This window comes from Sus scrofa, chromosome 8 (assembly GCF_054392235.1).
Source record: "Sus scrofa isolate SSC_HxYL_T2T_F1_AM1 chromosome 8, Sscrofa_HxYL_maternal_Yorkshire_Landrace_v2.0, whole genome shotgun sequence".
NCBI lineage: Eukaryota > Metazoa > Chordata > Mammalia > Artiodactyla > Suidae > Sus > Sus scrofa.
The window spans coordinates 89,801,290-89,826,658 of NC_139390.1; the positions used below are offsets into that span (position 1 = coordinate 89,801,290).

General features: G+C 38.7%; 2 protein-coding genes across 14 annotated transcripts in view; one reads left to right on the forward strand and one right to left on the reverse strand.

Annotated features, from left to right (window-relative positions):
- The window catches only part of ABCE1 (ATP binding cassette subfamily E member 1), a 51,128-nt gene extending 39,755 nt beyond the window's left edge, over positions 1-11,373 (reverse strand). Inside the window, exons 1-3 of the mRNA XM_003129170.7 lie at positions 11,253-11,373; positions 5,693-5,826; positions 4,435-4,520 (exon numbers count right to left, since the gene is read on the reverse strand). Of these exons, the coding sequence (XP_003129218.4) occupies positions 4,435-4,520; positions 5,693-5,795 (189 nt within the window). The 5' untranslated portion in view covers positions 5,796-5,826; positions 11,253-11,373. The remainder of the gene's footprint in view (positions 1-4,434; positions 4,521-5,692; positions 5,827-11,252) is intronic.
- A 118-nt stretch (positions 11,374-11,491) lies between these two features.
- Positions 11,492-25,369, forward strand: part of ANAPC10 (anaphase promoting complex subunit 10) — a 248,185-nt gene continuing 234,307 nt past the window's right edge. For 12 of the 13 annotated variants that reach the window (XR_014811848.1, XR_014811849.1, XR_014811852.1 and 9 more), the window contains exons 1-3: positions 11,492-11,593; positions 13,220-13,346; positions 22,100-22,190. Coding sequence is in view for 4 of the 13 variants with exons in the window: in XM_084970691.1 (XP_084826817.1) it covers positions 13,232-13,346; positions 22,100-22,190 (206 nt within the window). In the remaining 9 variants the exon portion in view is untranslated. 13 annotated transcript variants of the gene reach the window in all.

A 25,369-nucleotide genomic window follows, 5' to 3' on the forward strand; every position in this document is an offset into this window, starting at 1 on the left:
GACAAAACTATCATTCAAAAAGACTCCAATGTTCATTGCAGCACTATTTACAATAGCCAAGACATGGAAACAACCTAAATGTCCATCGACAGAGGATGGATCCAGAAGATGTGGTACATAGACACAATGGAATATTACTCAGCCATTAAAAAGAACGAAATAGCAGCATTTTTAGCAACATGGATGGACCTAGAAATTATCATGCTAAGTGAAGTCAGCCATACAATGAGACACTAACATCAAATGCTTTCACTGACATGTGGAATCTGAAAAAAGGACAGACGGAACTTCTTTGCAGAACAGATGCTGACGCACAGACATTGAAAAACTTATGGTCTCCAGAGGAGACAGTTTGGGGGGTGGGGGGATGTGCCTGGGTTGTGGGATGGAAATCCTGTGAAATCAGATTGTTATGATCATTATACAACTACAGATGTGATAAATTAATTTGAGTAATAAAAAAAAAAAAAGACATATGCAAAAAGACAAAAAAAAAAAGGGTGGGGGGTGGGGGGGAGGGAGTTCCCGTCGTGGCACACGGGAAACGAATCTCACTAAGAACCATGAGGTTGTGGGTTCGATTCCTGGCCTTGCTCCGTGGGTTAGGGATCTGGCGTTGCTGTGAGCTGTGGCGTAGGTCACAGACGAGGCTCTGATCTCACGTTGCTGTGTCTGTGGCATAGGTTGGCAGCTATAGCTCCGATTAGACCTCTAGAATGGGAACCTCCATATGCTGTGGGTATGGCCCTAAAAAGACAAAAAAAAAAAAAAAGACATACACACCCATTCCTATGTTCAAAGCAGCACTATTCACAATAGCTAAGACATGAAAACAACCTAAATGTCCATCAACAGATGAAAGGATGAAGAAAATATAGTACATATATACATTAGAATACTACTCAGCCATAAAAAAGAACAAGACAATGCCATCTGCAGCAACCTGGATGTAACTAGAGCTAAGTGAAATAAGTTAGAGAAAGAAAACCATATCATATCACTTTTATGTGGAATCTAAAACACGGCACAAATTAACCTATGTATAAAACAGAAGCAGACTCATAGACATGGAAAACAAATTTGTGGTAGCCAAGAGAAAGGATGTTGGAGAGGGATGAGCTGGGGGTTAGTATAAGTAAGTTATTACATATAGAATGGATAAACAAGGTCCCCCTGTATAGCACAGAGGAACTATATTCAGTATCCTATGATAAACTATAATGGAAAAGAATATTAAGGAATGTGTGTGTGTAACTAAATTACTTTGCTCTGCAGCAGAAATCGACACATAAATTAACTATATACTCCAATAAGAAAAGTCTCTGCATATAAAGAATTTCATTTTTCCGTTATAAGAACATAACAAAAACAAAAGACGTTTTCTTAAATAATTATCATCCTCTAACAAAAACCATTAATTCTTTATACAGGGTGATTTTCTGCCAAAAGTTACCTTCATTTACAGAATTCTTTATTATTCTACCAATGTACATAAAATGCTTACAGGTTGTGAGCAATTTAAACTTCTCTACGTAAACAAAGAAAAAAAATTTTCTTTGTTCATACATGTGGTCCACTATAAGTATCTTAGTGTTCAGATGGTATATACCATCCCTACCTTCAAATAGATTCATCACATTAGTATCTTTTCAGCCCCTGAAGTGCATACCTCAAATTTTGGAATCTCATTTTTCTTTTTGTCTTTTTGCCTTTTCTAGGGCCACTCCCGCGGCATATGGAGGTTCCCAGGCTAGGGGTTGAATCGGAGCTGTAGGCACTGGCCTATGCCAGAGCCACAGCAATGCCAGATCCGAGCTGCGTCTACGACCTACACCACAGCTCACAGCAGCGCCGGATCCTTTACCCACTGAGCAAGGCAGGGACCGAACCTGCAACCTCACGGTTCCTAGTTGGATTCGTTAACCACTGCACGATGACGGGAACTCCCTGGAATCTCATTTTTCTAATGCAGTGAAAAAAGAAAATAAAGTAGAGGATAATATATTGTTCAAAATAAGATTTCCAGCACCCAAAACACTGGCAGGTGCATAATTAAAATCTGGTAAATATTTGCTGGAAAAACTGTCTCCTGCTTTTATTTTCAAAACACTGAAAAAAACACTTTCAGGCATCAAGCTTGGTACTTCTCAATACGTAACTGAGGATTCAGAAACCAATGCAAAATACACATGAGTGGTATTAGAAAAAATTAACAGGTGGTATCCATATTCTGGTAAAGCTTTCTAAAACATGTCATCTGTAAATAAAAATAATTTAAGAACTTTATATACTGGCTTTAAATACCTTTTATGAACTCAAGTTAGATATACATCATTCTTGAGTCAAAAGCCCTAATGAGGAGTTCCCGTCATGGCTCAGTGGTTAACAAATCTGACTAGGAACCATGAGGTTGTGGGTTCGATCCCTGGCCTTGCTCAGTGGGTTAAGGATCCGGCGTTGTCGTGAGCTATGGTGTAGGTCACAGATGCAGCTCGGATCCCACGTTGCTGTGGCGCTGGTATAGACTGGTGGCTACAGCTCTGATTAGACCCCTAGCCTGGGAACCTTCATATGCCACAGGAGTGGCCCAAGAAATGGCAAAAAGACAAAAAAAAATGTAAAATCAAAAGCCCTAATGAAACTATTCAATACAACAAAACCTGACTGAGGTATTTTGAAAAATTACGTTATTGGGATAAATCCAACAATAGAGAGAATGCGTAATATAGCAAAAGCATCACTTGAGGATTAGGTTTAGCTAATTTTTTGGCTCTGTCCATTTTTATTTAAAACAAACTTGAAAAATATATATGATATGACTCATTTTTTTGTATTTATATTTTGACAAGGTCTGGTAAAGACATGGGAAATGTCCTCATAAGAGGGTGAAAAAGAAATTCTGGTTGGAAATGGCTTTACAAAGTTGCATACAGCCAGTATAACTTTTAAAGGGGGTGGTTTATGAAACTAGAATACACCCTTACACCATGCAGAAAAATAAGCTCAAAATGGCTTACAGACTTAAACATAAAACAAGACATCATCAAACTCCTGGAAGAAATTAAAAACAAAAATAAACCAATGGGACCTAATCAAACTTACAAGCTTTTGCACAGCAAAGGAAACCATTAAAAAAAAAAAAAAAAAAGACAACCTATGGAATGGGAGAAGAGTTTCAAATGATGCAACCAACAAGGGCTTAATCTCTAAAATATACAAACTTACACATCTCAACAGCAAAAAAACCAACCCAACTGAAAAATGGGCAGAAGACCTAAATGGATCTTTACATAGAAGACAAACAGATGACCAATAGGCACATGAAAAAATGCTCAACATCACTAATTGTTAGAGAAATGCAAATCAAAACTACAATGAGGTACCACCTCACACCAGTCAGAATGACCATCATTAACAAATCAACAAATAAATACTGGAGAGGGTGTGGAGAAAAAGGTATCCTCCTTCACTGTTGGTGGGAATGTAAATTGGTACAACCACTAAAGAAAACAGTATGGAGGTAACTCAGAAAACTAAACAGAGAACTACCATATGACTCAGCAATCCCACTCCTAGGCATATATCCACACAAAACTTTCATTCAAAAAGATACATGCCCACCCATTCCCATCCTGTAGAAAAGAAAAAAAAAAAAAAAAAAAAAGATACATGCACCCTTATGTTCACTGCAGCACTATTCACAATAGCCAAGACATGGAAACAATCTAAATGTCCATCCACAGATGAATGGATTAAGAAGAAGTGGTACACATCAACAATGGAATACTACTCAGCCATAAAAAAGAACAAAATAATGCCATCTGTAGCAACATGGATGGAACTAGAGACTCTCACACTAAGTGAGGTCAGAAGTAGAAAGACAAATACCATATGATATCACTTTTATCTGGAATCTAATAAACGGCACAAATGAAGAAAAGAAACAAAACTCATGGCTTGAAGAACAGATGTGTGGTTGTCAAGGGGGAGGGGGAAGTAGTAGGATGGACTGGGAGTTTGGAGTTAGTAGATGCGAACTATTGCATTTGGAGTGGATAAGCAATGAGATCTGCTGTATAACACAGGGAACAATATTTAATCACTTATGAGAGAACATGTTGGAAGGTAATAAGAGAAAAAGAATGTGTGTGTGTGTATGTTTGACTGGGTCACTTTGCTGTACAGCAGAAATTGACAGGACAATGTAAATCAACTATAACAGCAAAAATAAAAATCTTACCAAAAAAAGGGGTGGTTTAATTACTTGAAAAAGCAACACTAGATTGTTGATATAAGAATACTATTTTCCTAAATTTCCTTATTCAATGTTTTACATTTTTCCTTTTAAAAAGTTATAATGTTATAATGTATTCAGAATTATTAGATTTCATTTTTAGATTATGAATTTTATCCAAAAAATAAAATATCACTTACCTTAATACAGATACCACAACCAATACAAAGAGTTTCAGAAATCCACGCTATTTTGCTCTGGGGGGTAACCTCTATGCATAATTTTCCTGGCAAAGGAAAAAATAAAGTCATTTCTCCCCATATTCCAATTTTCTGAAAGTTTCTATTTTGATTCTGATTCCAAATTTCCATAAAGAATCAAATTTTCAAAGACAAAGGCCACACAAAGAAATACATTTGATATAATGTCTTAAATCCGTGCTTTGTGGGGTATATTTCTGAACTTAATTACCTGTATAAATGCTCTTGTTAGGCAAGATGAAGATGACTCTAATATGCTTATTTTGCTTAATTTACTGTGAGAAGAAAACATGCTAGTAAAAATATGGCAGATCCTAAAACAGCTTTATTTTTAAACCAACTGATCTCAATATTTAAACATGCCTTGAAAATGGTGATGTGCACCAGAGAAGAGAATGAATTATGTTAGCTACATCAGGGAAGCTCCTGGAAAGTATCAGAGATTTAATACACATACAAAATTAATGTGGCATTAGGGATATTTAATAATGAAATTTCTGAATAGCATGATAGATTGTAACAGATGACATCCAAAGTTTAAGATTCAGTAAGCTTGTATCTCAGTAGTTTATTTACAGTAAAAATTACTGGCGTTCCCGTCATGGTGCAGCGGAAACGAATCTGACCAGGAACCATGAGATTATGAGCTAGATCCCTGGCCTGATTTAGTGGTTTAAGGATCCGGCGTTGCTGTGGCTGGCAGGTGTAGCTCTGATTTGACCCCTAGCCTGGGAACTTCCATATGCCTCGAGAGTGGCCATAAAAAGCCAAAAAAAAAAAAAAAAAATTAATATAGCCCTTAAAGACTACCAACAATTCAATTCTAAATGGTTGTAAATTTATTTGATCTGAAAATATAGCAAAACCTCATGAATATTGATTCATATGAAGCTTTTTTAAAAAAGGAGAATATTAATATGAATATTTTGGCAGTCCTTTCATGACTTTAACTATAGAATTTTGTAGTACAGTAAGAATCTCAGTATTTGAACTCTGGTTTGACTTTGTATTAAATGGACTTAAAACACGATCATTTAGTGACAAAGCAATAAAAGAAATTTAGGACAAAATCTGGTCTTATTTTCATATTTTAAAGAAACTAATGGGGGAAAAAGTATATACTAAAGCCTAGAAACCTATGAAGTCAATGTATTTCTTTTAAAATCTTCTCTTATTCTTAACCCACAGAATATCTTACCCATTCGAACCACAGGGCAACTCTTTTTGCACTCCTGCCGACATTTCTTAGGTTTACACTTGTCATGGTTGACAATAGCAATTCTTGTTAATTTATCCGCCATAATTCTAAGGAAGTAAGACTATCCAGATTCTCTATTAAAGAAAAATTAACAACATTATGGCCTGGTCAAGGCAATCAGTTAAGAGAAATAAGTCACAGGCAAAAAACGTTAGAAGTAGGACATAAATTATCACTACATTCAGATATCACCTGGCTAGTAAAAAACAGTAAAGGCAATAAAATAATTTAGTAAGGTTGAAAAAACAATTTTATATACACACACTCACACCATTAATCAGAAGACTTGTATAAAGAAAAAATACCACTTTCAAATAAAGAAAAGATCTAGATCAACTTAATATGATGTATACACACGTGAGGTAACTTTTAAAATACCAAACATAAAAGACCTGAACTAGAATGACATGTTGTCTCAGTTTTCACAATGGAAAACATCAACATCAGAGATTTCAACCATGCCTGAATTTATACATGCAATCCAACCTCAAGGGGGAAAAAACCTAAATTAGACAAATTAGACAAATCTAAAGCTCTTATGCAAAAAGAAAAGTAGTAATAGCTAGAAAATGGGAAAAGAGTAAGGAGGGTGGGGAAACCTATACTTTTTACATATGGAAAATAATTACATACAGCCTCAGTAATTAATGCTGATACTAGTGTATGAATACAGACCAATAACACAGAATCCAGAATAAGATCTGAGGTGAAAACATACATATGATAAAGATGTTTACTTCTTCCCTCAAACTAATCACCACTTTATGTCTTATCCATCTGACTATAATGACACTACTGATGGAAATGGCAAATAATTACTAAAGGTGTAACCAATCATGTTGTTCAACTGGAAAAAGTAAAACCTGGTTTCCCTGGGAATTTATAATATGGCCAAGATGAATTTTATACAAACAACATTGAAACAAAAATGATGTGGTAAACTATATGTATATGTATAGACCACTCATTTTTAAAGCTTTTGAAGTCTTGATAATAACAGTGCCATCAATTATGTAGCTGAGGTCAAAGTTAAAATATCCATTATAATGTTGAGCTTAATAATTTTCTTAGAAATGTGATTAAATAAGTCCAAAAAGTGCTTTACTACTCTAGCTTATTCCAATATGTAATGAAAGAATCTGGAGTTCCCGTCATGGTTCAGTGGAAACAAACCCAACTATGAACTATGAGGTTGTAGGTTCGACCCCTGGCCTCGCTCAGTGGGTTAAGGATCCGGCACTGCTGTGAGCTGTGGCATATATCATAGATGTGGCTCGGATCTAACGTTTCTGTGGTTCTGGCGTAGGCTGGCAGTAACAGCTCTGATTCGACCCATAGTCTGGGAACCTCCAGACGCCAAAGGTGCAGCCCTAAAAGACAAAAAAAAAGAATTTAAAGCCAAAAGACTATCAATAAACAAAGACATTCTGTTGGCTTTTTCTATCAATGACTGGGATCCTCTATCCCTCTATCTGGATTTTTTTTTCCCTTTTCTTTTTTCTTTTTTTGGTCTTAGGGCCACACCTGCAGCATATGGAAGTTCCCAAGCTAGAGGTCCAACTGAAGCTGGAGCTGCCAGCCTACACCACAGCACACAGCAATGCCAGATCTTGAACCTCATAAGCAAGGCCAGGGATCGAGCCCACCTCCTCATGGCAACTAGTCAGGTTCGTTACTGCTGGGCCACAACGGGAACTCCCTATCCAGATTTTTCCTGACAGACTGCTTCTTCTAACAGAGCTTCAAGTCTTTCTCACACCCTTCAATATCATTAGGCTTAGTGGGGATAAGGGATCTTGCTCCTCAGTGCTGCTCCCAGACTATTATTTCTCCGTCCTCACTAAAAACAGCCAGTTTTTGCCTCTCTTATCACTCAAATGACTGCTGCTGTAGTCATTTCACTAACAATCATTATCACTTCCTCTCATTTTTTTAAGATTTTGTTCACACTCCTACAACTTCGCTATTGTTCACACTCCTACAACTCCTGCCATAATTCTTGGTGATTTCAGTATGTTCCTAGATGATCCTATTAATAGCCTGTTCTCTTAGTTCATTAACTCTCCTCCAGTGATCTTGCTTTACCCTAGCTACTCATTCCTTTGGCGAAATCCTTGACCGTGTCATTATAAATAACTGTAATCTTTCCATAACCTACATTTTTTTTTTTTTGTCTTTTTTTTGTTGTTGTTGTTGTTGCTATTTCTTGGGCCGCTCCCGCGGCATATGGAGGTTCCCAGGCTAGGGGTCGAATCCAGCTGTAGCCACCGGCCTACGCCAGAGCCACAGCAACTCGGGATCCGAGCCGCGTCTGCAACCTACACCACAGCTCACGGCAACGCCGGATCGTTAACCCACTGAGCAAGGGCAGGGACCGAACCCGCAACCTCATGGTTCCTAGTCGGATTCGTTAACCACTGCGCCACGACGGGAACTCCATAACCTACATTTTAAACACCTATTCTCCAACCACCTATCTTTTCAGCTCAACTTCCACACACAACAATCCAACAATCCTCTAACTCCCTCATTCCTCATACCTATAAGTATTCTTTGATTCTACCATACTTCCACTGTCCCTCAGTCCTCTGTATTTACACTTCCCTCCAAAACCTACCAAAGGGAGTTCCCATTGTAGCTCAGTGGTAACGAACCCAACTAGCATCTATGACAATGCCAGTTCCATCCCTGGCCTTGTTCAGTGGATTAAGGATCTGGTGTTGCCATGAGCTGTAGTGTAGGTCATAGACTTAGCCTGGATCCCACACTGCTGTGGCTGCGGCAAAGGCCGGCAGTTATAGCTCTGATTGGACCCCCAGCTTGGGAACTTCCATATGCCACAAGTGCGGCCCTAAAAAAGCAAAACAAACAAACCAAAACCCACCTAAAATTTCACTGTCACTCACTCACACCCTTAACTATACTCTAGGTTAAATACAACTCTTCACATGTACATATGCAACAGAAAATGTGAAGAGAAAAAAACAAAGCCATGTTGACTAGTATCACCTCAAGCGAACCCTTATGCCAACCAGTAATCACACTACATATATTTTCATAGCTAAGTCCATTTGCAAACTGAAAGACATCTACTAAGGACAATATTCCAATAATTCTCTCTCCTGTCTTTCACATCATCAATTAATCTTTCCACTGGCTTATTCCCATCAGTATTCAAACACTATTATCTGACCCCATCTTCCTCCACTGCTCCATTTCTCTTTCCCTTTATAGCAAGACTACTTTGAGACTGCCTGTAGACAGTGTTTCAAATTTCTATGTATTCTCTCTGGAGTCCATTCTAAACTTTAGTGCCCATCATTCCATCAAAACAGCTTGTCAGATCATTACCATTTTTCACATGGATAAAGTTAAATATAGTTAAAAATAGTTAATTGCCAGTCATCAGGGTCTTGGCATTTTCTGCTCCCTGCGCCTATTACTCCTAGTGAATCATCACATGGCTCACTACTTCAAGTCTTTAATGTCTGTTCTCAGTGAGCCTTTTCTAGCTATACTATCGAAAAATAGTTTTTTGTCTTCTCCTTAGCTCTTTGTACTATATGACATATGTGCATACACGGTATATGCAGAAGTGTATATATATATGTATATATTTTCTCTTGCTCCACACACGATATTTTTCCTTCTCCAAGGAGAATGTACACCATCATAAGCACGGGAATTTTTGTCTGTTCATTACAGTGGATGGATCAGTGCCTACCACATAGTAGTTCAAACATTTCTGTTGAAGGAAATGAAGAAAATGAATTCAGATACAGTAAATAACTTTCCTACAGGTTATAACAACTTCAGAAATCTTGCAAGTTACCAATATGTTACAGTGACAGTTATTCACTAAAGCATGTATTGCTTGGGGGGGGGGGTGCAAGGGGGTGGGGGGAGTCTAATCCAAAACCAACTAAATTTTAAGTTTTATGTAACAGAGTTATCTGATAGGTTCACTCTACCCCTTTAAAACTTTTCCAAACTGGTCTAGGCCTCCTAAGGATTACAGGAAGAAACTAAATGACTTTCGAGTTGCTACAAAGAAGTTATCATTCTGGGAGTTCCCATCATGGCTCAGTGATAACGAATGGGACTAGGATCCATGAGGATGCGGCTTTGATCCCTGCCCTCACTCAGTGGGTTAAGGAGCTGATGTTGCCATGAGCTGTGGTGTAGGTCAGCAGTTGCAGCTCCAATTTGACCCCCTAGCCTGGGAACTTCCAAATGCGGCAGGTGTGGCCCTAAAAAGCAAAGAAAAAAAAAAAAAAAAAGCAACTATCATTCCGGAAGCGATAATTACCTAGAAACTGAAGATTCTTTAGTTAGCTATTAAAATCAAACTGGACTCCATACAAATTATGGTGAATCAGCACAATGAATTCTCCAGGAGGGGATAAATCATCATTGATTTAGCAATGAAACTGCTTAAAGTTTATTTTTGCCAAACTACATAATGTTTCATTGACTATTCCAAACCATTAAAAAAAAACAAGACTGTAGGAGATGATTTTTATAAAATAAAAGCATAGCAGAGATGGCTAATAACCTGACTTACATCAAAAAGTGATAAATTATAATGTATTTAAGTGGACAGATTCTTTGAAGAACTGTTAATTAACTGTGTCAACACTATTAATTAAATTTCCACGTCAGTTTAAAGAAATGGGCAGGATTCCCTCCTTTCTTTTTCAATGAGAAAGATACAGCACAGGAAGGATTGCAGGGAAAAACTCTATAATAAGAGACTCCTGGGAACAAACAGGGCTCTGAAGATATTCAAATCTCAAAGTACACTCTCTTCAAAGTAAGTATTTTCAGTAAAGACATCACCGGTAATCTCAAGGAGTTTAAGATCTAAAGAGGAAAACGGAACGTGCAGAGTACCATAAAAGCGCACCCAAAATGCTAATGGCGTTCACCTGGGAGATTACTTGGAACAACCTCGGTTACAGCTGAGAACACGCTGCTTTGAAAAAAGTGCTGACGTTTGGACATCATTTCTCTAAAGACTGGGAGTGGACAAGAAATATTCGACTTCATGGCGGCAAGATGCCATGACTCATTGCCAAATCTCCAAACAGTGGGGAAAAAAGGCGACGACGTCCCATAATCAAATACGCACGTGACATTACATCCCCTTCACCGGGCCGGGGGAGTGGGGGGAGTAGGGGATGCGGCTTTCTAAAAGATTCAGCTCCAGAGTAGGAGCGCGGTAAAGCGGGGAGTGGAGGCGGTGGAGACTGGAACGCTGAGGGGACAGCGGGCAACAGAGGCGGAAAGCCAGGTCAGCCTGGAGGCGCCCTCAGCACTCGGCTGCGCCCGCGCTCCGGCGTTACCAGCTGTCTCCCTCAAGCCGGCTGCTACGCGCCGCTGCCGTCTCCACCGCCGCCACCTGAGGCCTAACCAAAAGCTCTCCGAGAATGCCACTACCTGCGTTTAGACCATGCCAAACCGAAGCTAACGGCAAAACCCCTCCGGGCTATTCACGTACCTGGAGAAACAGATTCCCCTTGGGGAGGGGAACGCAGAAGCCAAATCTGCTCTTGCTTTCACTTTTCAGTCACACAGCGTGTTCCTACACACACCGGCCAAGATGGCGGTGCCCAGCCACCGCCTCGCGCATGCCACAGGGGCGATGTACGCGTGCGCGGCAGAGCACGCCGGGCAGAGCCCTGGAGGGAGGAGGGCGGGACGATGGGATGACATCATCGGACTGCGACCCCAATTGACGTCGTTGGGGAAGCTAGGCGGTTCTGGGAAGGCGAGGGGGAGTGGCGCGGAGCAGCAGTGGATTCCGAAAACCTGAGTGGAGGCAATCCGGGTCTGCAAGCTGTAAGTGCATGGGCTTTCCCCGACGTGGAGAATGATTCTAGCTTAAACAGATGCGATCTCTTCTCCACTGTCAGTCTCCTTTTACGCTTCCTATTTCAAGGCCGATGGGTCAGGAATGGATCCTTAGCGGTTGCCCATTCTAGCGCTTCTGGAAGGGATGTCAAACGGAACCAAGAGAGTCTGGTCCAGGCACTGCTTACTGTGGCGTTCTCTCCTTGGCCTCACCTTATGAATGATGTGGCCAGGAACCCATTCTTCTTCGAGCTCCGTGTTTTATCCTCTTGGTGGAGTCCAGTACCAAGTTCAGCAGCTGAATTCTCCGCAATGTAGAGATAGCTCTTCCCTTTTTGGACATTTTTGGACATTTGACAGTGTGGCCACAGGTTTTATTGTCTCAACCTAGACCTTACTTAGACCAACCTAGACCTTGAGAAATACTTTAGTTTATGATGGAACTTATTTATTTATTTATTTATTCATTCAGTAAATTGCTAATGGAGCATTTAAGCCTCAGGCCTTTCCGAAGTTTACAGTCCAGTGTGTACTATTATTTAAGCGGTATCAAGTGCTTGTGTAGAGATTAGGGAACAGCTGAGATGTCAAGGAGACGGTAAACAGACCTTTTAGGCCAAGTTTATAATATCATGTACGTGTAACCGCGTTCAGCAGCTGTAACTTTGCACTACTGAAGCAGTTTTACGTGTTGTTCACTAGACAAGAGGATAAACTAGTGATTTAGAATAGACCAGTTCTTCACTTCTATACCTTAAAGGCATTTTTCTGACTTTATATTCTACAGTAAAAGCACGTATAAATGGAACTTTTGACGACCAGTGAGAAGATGTGATTTTTCTCTGCATCACTTAATGGATTTTTTAAAATGTTGACCAATATTTACATATTTCTGGATTAAAGGTTTTTAAGTCTGACTTTTCGAGGGAGAAAACTTCATTAGGAATTTTTACTCACAGATGTATAGAACTTCATAGCATTACAGTTATAGATCCAGTCAACCCCTTTGACAGACAGGAAAGGAAGTAAAGCCCAGACCTGGCCAAATTCTAGGCTAAAGGAGTGACTAAATCTGACCCCTTGACCCTATACCCTTTGACTACTATATGCTGTTGCTTTGCACATCTCGTAAGTCATAATATGTTGTATTTTAGAAACAAAAACTGAATTCTCAAGAGTTTTTAATTACAGTGATTGAGTTATGTCGCCTTTTAAGAAATAGATGATTGATATTCAGGGCATATTTGTGATCCATTTGGCTATTTCATTTTATTTTTATTTTTTGTCTTTTTAGGGCCATACTCTGGGTATATGGAGGTTCCCAGGCTAGGGGGCAAATCAGAGCTATAGCTGCTGGCCTACACCACAGCAACATCAGATCCTAGCCGAGTCTTCGACCTACACGGCAGCTCATGGCAACACCGGATCCTCAACCCACTGAGCAAGGCCAGGAATCAAACTTGCGTCCTCATGGATGCTAGTCAGATTTGTTTCCTCTGAGCCATGATGGGAACTCCATTTGGCTATTTCATTTTAATTTTCACCCTTTTATAAAAGGTGCTGAGCCTTCCCCCCCCCCCCAGTATAATGTGGATATTCTTTTTCTCTACATAGAATATTTTAAATATGACCACACCAAACAAGACACCTCCTGGCGCTGACCCTAAGCAGTTGGAGAGGACTGGAACAGTACGGGAAATCGGTTCACAAGCTGTTTGGTCACTCTCATCTTGCAAACCAGGTATAGTGAGCTGTTTATAATAACTATTTATAGTTTCCTTGTACACTGGACTGACTTGAATGTTCTTAGTGTTTAGATGCTTTATTTTAATTCTAAAGCAGATTTAATTGGATTTTCACTTATGTCTCTTCTCAGTTGCTTTACTAGTATTCACTTCAGTTTAACTGCACATGTCATGAGGTCTCTCTTTTTTTTTTTTTTTTTGGCCTTTCTTAGGGCTGCACCTTCGGCATATGGAGGTTTCCCAGGCTAGGGGTCTAATTGGAGCTGTAGCTGCTGGCCTACACCATAGCCATAGCAACACGGGATTCCTAACTCACTGAGCAAGGCCAGGGATCAAACCCGAAACCTCATGGTTCCTAGTCGGATTCGTCAACCACTGCACTACGACGGGAACTCCAAGGTCTCTTTATCCAACCCTCTCTCTGCTATGATTCAGTTATTTGGTTAGCATTTTCTTTTTTTTTTTTTTTTTAGGCAAGAAATAGATTTATTAAGATAGGACTCTTGTGAGAGATGCAAGCGGGCAGGCATGGAAGCTCTGACCCCAGCATTTTTAAAAAGTTGAGCTATAGTTGATTTACAGTGTTGTCTTAGTTTCTGGTGAATAGCAAAGTGATTCAGTTATACATGCATATGTATCTATATATTACTTTTCAGATTTTTTTCATTATATTTTATTGTAAGATATTGAATATAGTTCTCTGTGCTATACAGCACAACCTTGTTATTTAGTTTATATATAGTAGTTTGTACAGCTTTTTGTTGCAGGGGTGCTATTTCTCTAGATGGGATAAGTGGGTGACAAATTTTTGAAGTGATTACATATCCCCAAATAATTTTATTTTACTTTTGGTTGGGATTGAATTCTTGGGAGGCAGTCTTATTCTCTCAAACATTTGTGGATACTACTTCACCATTTTCTTTTCTGTCATGTTGCAAGAAAGTCTATCACTATGCCTGTTTTTATGTGTATGGTGCTATGAATTTTAACAAACACATACAGTCATGAAAGTACTATCACAATCAAATATAGGATATTTCTAACATCCAAAGAAATTTCCTCATGCCCCTTTTTAATCGGTCTTCTGCCCACTCCCAAACCTCTGACAACCTCTGATCTGTTTTGTGTCCCTTTGGGTTCACCTTTCCCAGAATGCCGTATAAATGTAATCATACTGTATGTAGCCTTTGGGGTCTGGCTGCTTTCACTTAGCATGATGCATTTGTGATTTTTTCCATCAATAGTTTGTTCCTTTTTATTAATGATTACTATTCCAATGTATGAATATATCACAGTTTACCTATTCACTAGTTAATGGACATTTAAGTTTGTGGTAGTCAGCTTCCCAAATGGTCCCAGTGATCCTATTTCCTGATATTCACGCCCTTCTGATGGCCACAACCACGTTTGTCAAGGTTGGTCTCTGGGACCAGTAGAATATGGCAGAAGTGATGGTATTTGACTTCTGTGACTAGATCATAAAAGATAATTGTAGCTTTGCCTTGTTCTGGTTTGAATCACTCACTCTGGAGGAGCCAGCTGCTGTTTCGTGAGGCAGGACCTGGCCACAAGCGGACCTATGGAGAGGTTGGTATGGCAAGGAATTATGGCCTTCTGACAATAGCCAATGAGGAACTGAAGCCTCTTGTCAGCAGCCAGATAAGTAAGGCACCTTAGAACACATCCTCTAGCTCCAGTTAAGCTTTCAGAGAATTGCTTCAGCTTCAGATAATACGAGAACAAACTCATGAGAGGCCTGGGCCAAACTGCCCAATCAAGCTGGTCCCAAATTCCTATCATATAGAAAATTGTGAAATGATGCATGTTTGGTGTTTTAAGCTGCTAAGTTTTGGGGTAGTTTTTTATGCAGCAATAGTTAAATAGTTAAATATTGCTTCTAGTATTTGGTGACTGTAGATAAATCTGCTGTAAACATTCATGTACAGGTTTTTGTGTGGACATAGGTTTTCATTTTTTGGGGGGTAAATACTTAGGAGTGGACTTGCTGGTTTCTATCGTTTTGATTTTTCCTTTCCAGTGTATGTCTTTTATTTCCTTTTCTTGTTTTATTGCATTAGCTAAGGCTTCCAGTATGATGGTGCATGAGAGTGGTAAGAAAGGACATCCTTGCCTTATTCTTCGACTTAGAAGACTTGTAGTTTCTCACCATTAAATATGTTAATTGTTGTTTGTTTGTAAATATATAAATTTGAGAAAGTGCCCCTATATTCCTAGTTTGCTGATAGATTTTATCTTGAGTGAGTGTAGGATTTTGTCAATACTTTCTCTATAGCTATTGATATAATCATATGGTTTCCCTCCTTTAGTCTGTTTTTGTGATGGATTACAATAGTTAATTTAAGAATGGTGAAGCAGCTTTGCATACCTGGAATAAATCCCAGTTGATTGTCATGTATAATTATTTTTATAGATGAATTTTATTTGTGGGTATTTTTTTGAGGATTTTTGTATTTGTATTCATGAGAGATACTGTTCTTTAATTTTCCTTTCTTGTAATGTCTTTACTTGCTTTTGTTATTAGGGGAATGCTGCCCTTATAGAATCCATTAGGACATATTCCTTCTGCTTCTATTTTCTGGAAGAGATTGTAGAGAATTGTTATTATTTCTTTCTTGAATGTTTGACAGAAGTCACCAATGAAACCATCTAGGCCTGTTGGTGTCTTTTGGAAGGTTATTAATTTTTTATTCAACTTCTATAATAGATAGAGGCCTATTCAGATTATGTATTTCTCCATGTGTGAGTTTTGGTAGATTGTGTCTTTCAGTTGGTCTATTTTATTTAAGTTAGCAAATTTGTGGACAGGGAGTTGTTTATAATACTCCTTGTTTACCCTTTTTATTATTCATGGATCATTAATGATGGCCTCTCTTTCATCTCTGATATTAATAATTTGTGTCTTCTTCCTTTTTTTCTTGGTTAGCCTGGTTAGAGGTGTATTGATTTTATTGACCTTTTCAAAGAACCATCTTGTGGTCTTGGTGATTTTTCTTTATTAATTTCCTGACTTCAGTTTCATTGATTTCTTCTCTGATTTTTATTATTTCTTCCTTCTGCTTATTTATTTTGGATTTAATTTGCTCTTCTTTTTCTAGTTTTCTAAGATGAAAGCTTAGATTATAGATTTTAGATCTTTCTTCTTTTCTAATATCTACCATGCCAAAATTTCTCCCTAAGCACTGCTGCATTCTACCCTATATTATTTGATAATTTTTATTTTCATTTTCATTCAGTTCCCAATATTGAAAATTTTCTTTTAATACTTCTTGATTCATATGTTGTTTTATATCCAAATATTTTGGAATTTTACAGTTATCTTTCTGATAATGATTCCTAGTTTAATTCTGTTATGGTCTGAGAGCATAGTTTGTATGATTTCTCTTCCTTAAAAATTTTTTTGGAATTCCTGTCATGGTGTGGTAGAAATGAATCCAACTAGGAACTATGAGGACACAGGTTTGATCCCTGGCCTCACTCAGTGGGTTAAGGATCTGGCATTGCTGTGACTGTGGTGTAGGCTGGCAGCTGTAGCTCTGATTTGACCCCTAGCCTGGGAACCTCCATATGCTGCAGGTGCAGCCCTAAAAAGACAAAAAAAAAAAAAAAAAAAAAAAGTATATATATATATATATATATATATATATATATATATATATATATATTGGGCTGAAGTTACTACAGGTTAAGTTGCTGCTTCAACAGCATCAGAGTTGTAACACCCAGCACAGTAAATAAGAACCATCAGTGAACCATGAGAAGTCAAAGTTACCTAAAGGAATTACCTGTAGAGCATCACAAGGAGTCAGTGGGTGGTCCATCAGCAGTAAGTAGTTGTGAAGGACTTCATCAGTGGCTGGGGAGCAAAGAGTAGCTAGATTTAGGCTATTATAGTGTAAAAGAGTTCCATGAGGAATACTTAACAAAGGGCTTCATAGGAGATGAAGCAGCTGACTGAGAAATATTCAGTATGGTGAGAATTCAGGAGAATTCTACTGCATGAGGTACAAAAGTGGTTAAAGGGCATTCCACAATGATTTTTATGGTGACCTTAACCAAAAGGGTAGTGGCTGTAATGGCTCTAAGGCAAGGGGGACATCCCTGTGCAACAGGGTGCAGTTGCTGGCTGTAATACTCTAGGGGTCAGTGGTGGTCCCCAAGTTTGGGGGTGAGTAGCTAAAGAGCATTCTCCTCCCCTTTTCATGTACAAAATGGAAAAAGGGAATCAGGTAATTGGGATGCCGAAGGGCAGATGGGTTCATCAAATTCTCCCTGTAGGCCTTAGTGGTTGTGTTATCAAATTCTTCTTATAAATTTGAGGCAGGGCTGTTATTAATTGAGTAAAACATATAGAGGCTTTGTCCATAACAGGGAAATTTGGAATCTAGTTTCAGCAATAACCAACTAGCCTGAGAAAACTTTACAGTTGGCACTTAAGAGTTTTAGGAAACTGGGAGTTCCCGTCGTGGCTCAGTGGTTAACGAATCTGACTAGGAACCATGAGGTTGTGGGTTCGATCTCTGGCCTCGCTCAGTGGGTTAAGGATCCAGTGTTGCTGTGAGCTGTGGTGTAGGTCGCAGACATGGCTTGGATCCCGCGTTGCTGTGGCTGTGGCGTAGGCCAACAGCTATAGCTCCGATTGGACCCCTAGCCTGGGAACCTCCATATGCTGTGGTTGTGGCCCTAAAGAAAGAAAGAAAAAAAAGTTTTGGGAAACTTAGGTCACCATGGAGTCTTTTGAGATCTAGGTGTAACCCTTGTTCTGATATGCTCTAAATAGATGTCCTGGGTTTGGGCTAGCTGCAGCCTTTCTATGGCAATCTTATGTCCCTTTAAGGCTAAAAGCTTTAGTAAGGGGATGCTGTTTTCCGGTGAGGAGGCTTGAGAAGGAGAGCAAAGAAGTAAATCATTCACGTGTTACAACAAAACAGAGCTCCCGTGGAACTCTGTCATCCAGATCAGCCTTTAGGGTTTGCGAGAAAAAAGGATTCTCAGTAAAATACTGAGGCATTACTGTCTAGGTAAGTTAGCTGTATTTCAGTGAAGGCAAAGAGGTATTGGCTAGCTTCGACAACTAGAATACTAAAGAATACACTGTGTAAGTCAACTATAGTAAATAATTTACTCATAGTGGGAATGTACATTAACAGCATAAACGGGTTAGGAACAACAGGGTGTCCAGGGATAACAATGTTGTTTATTGCTGATAGGTCCTGGACAAACCTCCACCCTTAGGTTTTTTCACTAGTAGAATGAGGGTGTTACAGGGACTGGTACGAGGGATAATGAGGCCTTGACCCTTGTAATCTTAGATTATGGGCTTTGTGCCTAAGACTTTTTTATTAGGTATGGATTAATTCAGGGAAGAGGTTTTTTTGTTTGTTTGTTTGTTTGTTTTGTTTTTTTTTCATTACATTCACTTTTATTCATACAGTTTTTTGTTTTTTGTTTTTTTTCCATTACATTCACTTTTATTCATACAGTTTTTTGGTTTTTTTTTTTTTTGTTTTTTTTTTTTTTTCAGGGAAGAGGTTTTGAGGGGGTCATTTGAGTCTTGATGGGAGGTGCACTGTGAATTTTGTCAATGTCAGCAGAGATTTTACCCGTAAGGAAGGTGGTAGCTGATTTAATGGGGACAAATGATCACTGTTCCTGAATTCTGCTCCAGTACCACCAAGGATGGAACAGATAAATGTCAAAGCGTCATTTAATTTACCTAGTGGGATACTTTGATGATTCCTGTCAATTTCTAAGATTATTTCCCCCTTTGGGGAGAAAAAAATACTGGCATGATAATTTGCTACAAGTCTCAGCCTAACATATGGCTAGGGGTAGAGGACTCTAAGGAAAAAAATGTGTCTCGAAGGACCTAAACAAAAGGTACCAAATTCAGAGATAGGAACCTCTGGAGGATCAGTAGAGATCCCCACTATGTGAACCGTTTCAGACTGTTCTCTGAGACTGTTTTATAGTGTTGGGATATAGAGTATGGCTCCAGTGTCAGTTAGGACTGGAAGGGATTCATCACCAATCTGGAGAAATGTTTCTCCAGACTAGTTAAGGGAGAGGTTTGGGAAGAGCCTCTGCAGTTCCTCAGAGCCCTGTCATTGAGACTTGGGAGGATGTTGGGAGGGCTAGTGATAGGGCTGAAGACACCTAAAGTGCTTAAATTTGTAACAATCGCTTTTCAGTTGTCATGATTCTTTGCAGTAAGAGTAGAAACTAGGAGGGTTTTGATTCCATTTACAAGCCTTCATTTGCTGGAGTTGAAAGTTCAGGATTTTGGTGTTCTTCCTTTGAGGTGATTCATCTAGAGTGTAAGAGAACTGATTTACCAGATTAACTAAATCTGGAGTGGACATAGTTTTCCATTCAATCCTGGAAATTCCTCTTTGCTATAATGGAAAAGTCCCAGTTTAGCCCATTAATAAGGTTAAAAGCTACCTGGGTGGAGCCAACATCTGAAAAAAGACCAGAATTTTTTTCAAAACAGGTTGATTGTAATAATCACCAACAGGTTCATCAGATTTTTGTTTCCAAGTCTGAATTTCATTTCTATTAACAGGCCTTGGAAAAGCCCCAGGAATTGCTCGATGAAGTTTCCTAGCAATTGCTCTGAGCCTGGTTATGTAATAAATTGGTGGCTGTTCTCCCAGTTGTAATTCTAGAGACGTTTTGGCATTTTCCCAGTTAGTGGTTTTTATCCAATGCTGGGCCTAGCCTTCACTGACAAGCATATAAACTAGTTGATAGGAGTCAGAGAAACCAGGTTGATAAGTTTTAATAACTGTATTAAATTCCTCAGCAAATATGTGAGGATCTTCAGTTACTTTGGGATAATCTTTGACTATGGTTCGCAGTTCAGTTTTGGTCCAGGGAATACAAGAAATTAAGGGTTTAGCCTCTGGATGCTCAGAAGGCTTAATTTTTTTTCCTTTTCCATGCCTAGAGCATGCGGAAATTCCCTGGCCAGGGCTCAAACGCATACCATAGCAGTGACCTGAGCTACAGCAGTGACAGTGCCGTGGTTCTTAACCTGCTAGGCCACCAGGGAACTCCCCGAAGGCTTAATTTTCAAGAGAGGTTCTGACTAGTTCAGAGAAAAGGGGAGTTGAGAGAGTTTAAGAGAAAAGAAGGAAGTTGGTATGGGGGAGTTGAAAGAATGGAAGAGGTTTAGGAGGCGCAGAAGGGAAGGAGGAAGATGGCGCCAGAGGTGGGAGAGTCTGGCCACAAGGAACTGAGGGAGGGAGACAAGATGATGCTTGAGGTGGCAGCTAAGACAAGCCAGGAAAGAAGAGCCTGAAGCTTCAGGATCCATTGTATATTTCTTTAATCATTTATTTGCCTCAGTTAATCTTAAAATTTTATTTTGCAGAAAGGCAATTTTAGACTCTGATAATGTTGAGATTCTTCAAAATACCAATCAAAATAAGCATTAGACTCAATTCTGGAAATTTTTGAGCTAGTGTAATCCATTTCAGGACTTTAAGTTAGGGCTTATGTTAGGGATTTCAAAAGTTCTCTGTAAAGGCTGTTGATATTCTAAATTGCCTTTGGTCAGGTTGGTCCATTTAGTTAGAAATGTGCATGAGGAAGGACTTTGGCTTTTAAACATAAAATCATGTAGAGTTTAGGGGGTGAGCACACTCAAAATGTTTAGATAACTAAGATCTCATTTATCAGAGGTCTTTCTTTGGAGGAAAAGAACAATTTTCCAAACAGTTTACAACACAAACAGCTCAATTCAAACAGCTTGCAGGCTAATCCCAGCTGGTTTTAAGGAAGACAGCTTGCTCCTGGAGAAGCCGGGGCAAAGACTTTTTCAGCCAGTTTCCAGAGGACAGCCTCTTCCAGAGGAGTAGGATGAAGAAAACTGGAACATTTTCAGAGAAACAACCCTTAATCCCAAATGATTGTGCTAAAGGTGTTTTCAGCTTTGGTTGAAACAGTGTGATCTCTAAATCAGACTGACATGCTACATGAGTACTCACTTACAGAACAAGGCCTTAACCAAAAGGATGAAACTTTAAAGTAGATCCCAAATAAAGCCTGAAGAACTTCACATACAAAGAAGGTGTGTGCTTAGATCCAGGAGAAAGACTTACCTTCAAATTCTAGAGTCAGCAAGAAAGCGTTGAGTGATGGGGTGGGTACTGCACCTGTTTGCTCACCAGCCCCGGAACCATTGGAGATCTTCTCTGGTCCCTGTACAGGCTACCAGCATGTTAATCTGAAATAATCTCTCAGGTATTCCTCCAGCAAAGATGGGTTTACTTGGGATCAGCAGAGAATTGCAGTTTGGGGTCTGCAACTATGGCAAGTCATGTTCAAGTTCCTGCACTGAAGGGACGTGGCGCCCATTTATTGAGGGGATAAAGAAGTTGAGTGGGTTGCAGTAAACAAAGAGGCCACAGCGTTTCATTGTCTGAGGACTTGCCGGGAAAGAAGAGTCATTCTTCTTCCTCTTGGGCTCTGGTATGAGGGTGTGAGAGCTGCCCCTTCTGGTCTCCTAACACTATTTAATAGACATTTCTCTTCATTAACTTTTTATGCCCCTGAGAACTGAGGTCTGGTTAAAAGGATAGAAGAGTTTTGGTTAATTAAAAAATTTCGCAGTACTGACCATCTACTTTATCAAGCTTTCTGGACAAATATATATGGTAATTGAATATTTTGAATATTTGGCTCTTTTTTTTTTTTAATGCGAATTTATTACCACTTGTGTTTTTAGGATTTGGAGTGGATCAATTACGAGACGACAATCTGGAAACGTATTGGCAATCAGATGGCTCCCAGCCTCATTTAGTGAACATCCAATTCAGGTAATACCTTTTTGAATTTTTCAATTGGTATAGGTTATAATTGGGAAAGAAATCAATTTTATTTATGTAAGACTTGAAGAAATATAGAAAATATAGTGAAGTGCACTTAACTCTTTTTTTCTTTTTGTCTTTTTGCCTTTTTCTTGAGCTGCTCCCTTGGCATATGGAGGTTCCCAGGCTACGGGTCTAATTGGAGCTATAGCCACTGGCATACGCCAGAGCCACAGCAACGCCGGATCCGAGCCACATCTGCGACCTACACCACAGCTCACAGCAATTCCGGATCCTTAATCCTCTGAGCGAGGCTAGGGATTGAACCTGTGTCCTCATGGATACTAGTCAGATTTGTTTCCGCTGAGCCAATATGGGAACTCCTCAGATATGTGTGTGTGTGTGTATATACATGTGTATATATATATATATATATATGTATATATATATATATTTTTTTTTTGGTCTTTTTGCCATTTCTAGGGCCATTCTTGCAGCATATGGAGATTCCCAGGCTAGGGGTCTAGTCGGAGCTGTAGCTGCCGGCCTACACCAGAGCCACAGCAATGAGGGATCCAAGCCTTGTCTGTGACCTACACCACAGCTCAGGGCAACGCCGGATCCTTAACCCACTGAGCAAGGCCAGGGATTGAACCCGCAACCTCTTGGTTCCTAGTCGGATTCGTTAACCACTGAGCCACAACAGGAGCTCCTTCAGATATATTTTTCAGTGATTTATTTCAGAAAAATATGCTTTGCTTGTGACCCAACGCAATGCCTTAATGCATTAAGTATACCAAGGGTGATGACAGTAAGTTCTTTAGATATAGACCATTCATATAACTTCTCATGTTTGTACTTTCATTTGGGAAAAAAATGTCTATTCTAACTTATTACCTCTAAAGACATTTTCAGTTTTGAAATACTTTTGGGGGTAAATGGGAAACATCCACGTTTATCAATTGCTTTGTTGAATTTATCGACAGATGAAAGAACCCAATTAACAGATAGAAACCAATTAACTTGCTTATCTCACTTCATTTATACCATTTATTTTAATATTCTATAGCATTGTATTTTTAGTTTGTTTTTTATTGTTTTTCACATTTCTTGTGAAAAAGTCCAATAATAAATATTTTAGGCCTTGTGTGCTATCTGGCCTCTGTTACAACTACTCATTAATGCCATTATAGCATGAAAGCAGCTGTAGGTAATGCGTAAAGGTTGAATTTATCTGTTCTGATTAAAGTTTATCTTTATTAAATCAGGTACAGGTAGGTGGTAGGCTGTGAGCTGTAGTATGCTAACTCCTGTCCTAGGACATTAAATATGTATACAGCTAATATATTTTTAAGACTTTAAATACCAGATATTTTGCTAATGCCTTATTTATTTCATTTAAGCTTTACAGCTGTCTTAATCTGTATTTGCAGTCTTAGAAGCAGAAACATAAATTAAGTAACTTTCTCTAGGATTCTCATAGAAGAGGAATTATATAGTATTTGTCCTTTCCTGTCCTGCTTAACTTAGCATAATGGTTTCATTGCCCAGCCATGTTGTAGCATGTATCAGAATTTCATTCCTTTTTAAGCCTGAATAATATTCCATTGTATATACCACATTTTGTTTATTGATGGACATTTGGTTTCTTTCCACCATAATATGACTATTATGAATAATGCTGCAGTGAACATCAAGGACAAATGTCTATTTGAGTCATGGCTTTCAGCTCTTTTGTGTATGTTCCCAGAAGTGGAATTGCTAGATCAAATGGTGATTCTATGTTTAATTTTTTGAGTTACTGCCATATTATTTCCCATAGCGACTATACTTCATTTTACATTCCCCAGCAATATACAAAAGTTCTGATTTCTCCATATCCATACCAATATCTGTATACTATTTGTTTGATAATAGCCATTCTAATGGTGTGAACTGTTATCTCTTTAAGGTTTTGATTTGCATTTCTCTGATGATTAGTGATATTGAGCTTCTTTTCACGTGTTTATTGGTCATTTGATATATTTTTTGGAGAAATGTCTATTCAAGTCCTTTGCCTATTTTTGAATTGGGCTTTTGATTTTTTTGTTGTTGATTTTTAGGAGTTCTATATATATTTTGGATATTAGTCACTTCTCAGATATATGATTTCCAAATATTTTTTCCCATGCTATGGGTGCTTGTTTGTAAAAGTTTTTAATTTTGATGAAGTCCTTTTTTAATTTATTTAAAGATAATTTTTTTTTTTGTCTTTTAGATCCTCACCTATGGCATATGGAAGTTCCCAGGCACTGCTCCACAATGGGAATTCCTTTTTTTTTTTTTTTTTTACTGAGTCTGCCACTCTATGTTTTTTGATCAGAGCATTTAGTCCAATGATGTTTAAGGTAATTATCGGTACATATATATTTATTGTCATTTTATACCTTGTTTTCCAGTTTGTTTGTTTGTTTGTTTATTTATTTATTTGCTTTTTAGAGTCCACCCATGGCATATGGAGTTTCCCAGTCTAGGGGGCGAATCAAAGCTACAGCTGTTGGCCTACACCAGAGCCACAGCAACGCAGGATCTGAGCCACATCTGCGACCTGTACCACAGCTCATGGCAATGCCGGATTCTTAATTTACTTAATGAGGCCAGGGATCGAACTTGCAACGTCCTGGTTCCTAGTCATATTCATTTCCGATGTGCCATGACGGGAACTCCATGTTTTCCGATCTATTCTGTTTCTTTGTTCCTTTTTCTTTTTGCAGTTTGATGATTTCCGTTTATGCTTGTGTCCTCTTCATTTTGGTTTTTGTGAGTGTATTGTTTGGTTTTGATTTATGGTTGCCCTGTTTTTCAAATATGTTAATCCCTTCCTTTATCTGCTTGTCTTAGCCTGCTAGTCATATAGGCTCAAACACATTCTAAAGAATAGTCTCAATTTTCTAACTCTCCTTCCCCAAATTTTATGGCTTTGATATCCTTTTTTTCATCTTCATGTTTATCTTTTTGCTATTCCTGTGTTTCTCAATGCTTTCACAAATAGGTTTTTTTTTTTTTCTTTTTGATCTGTACACTGGTTTATTTTGGTAATTTCTTTCCAATTGTGATTTCCTCCATCCTGTATCTTATTTCTTTCCTATTTAGAGGAGACCTTTCAATATTTGTTTAAGAATGGTCTAGTATTGCTGAATTCTTTTCAT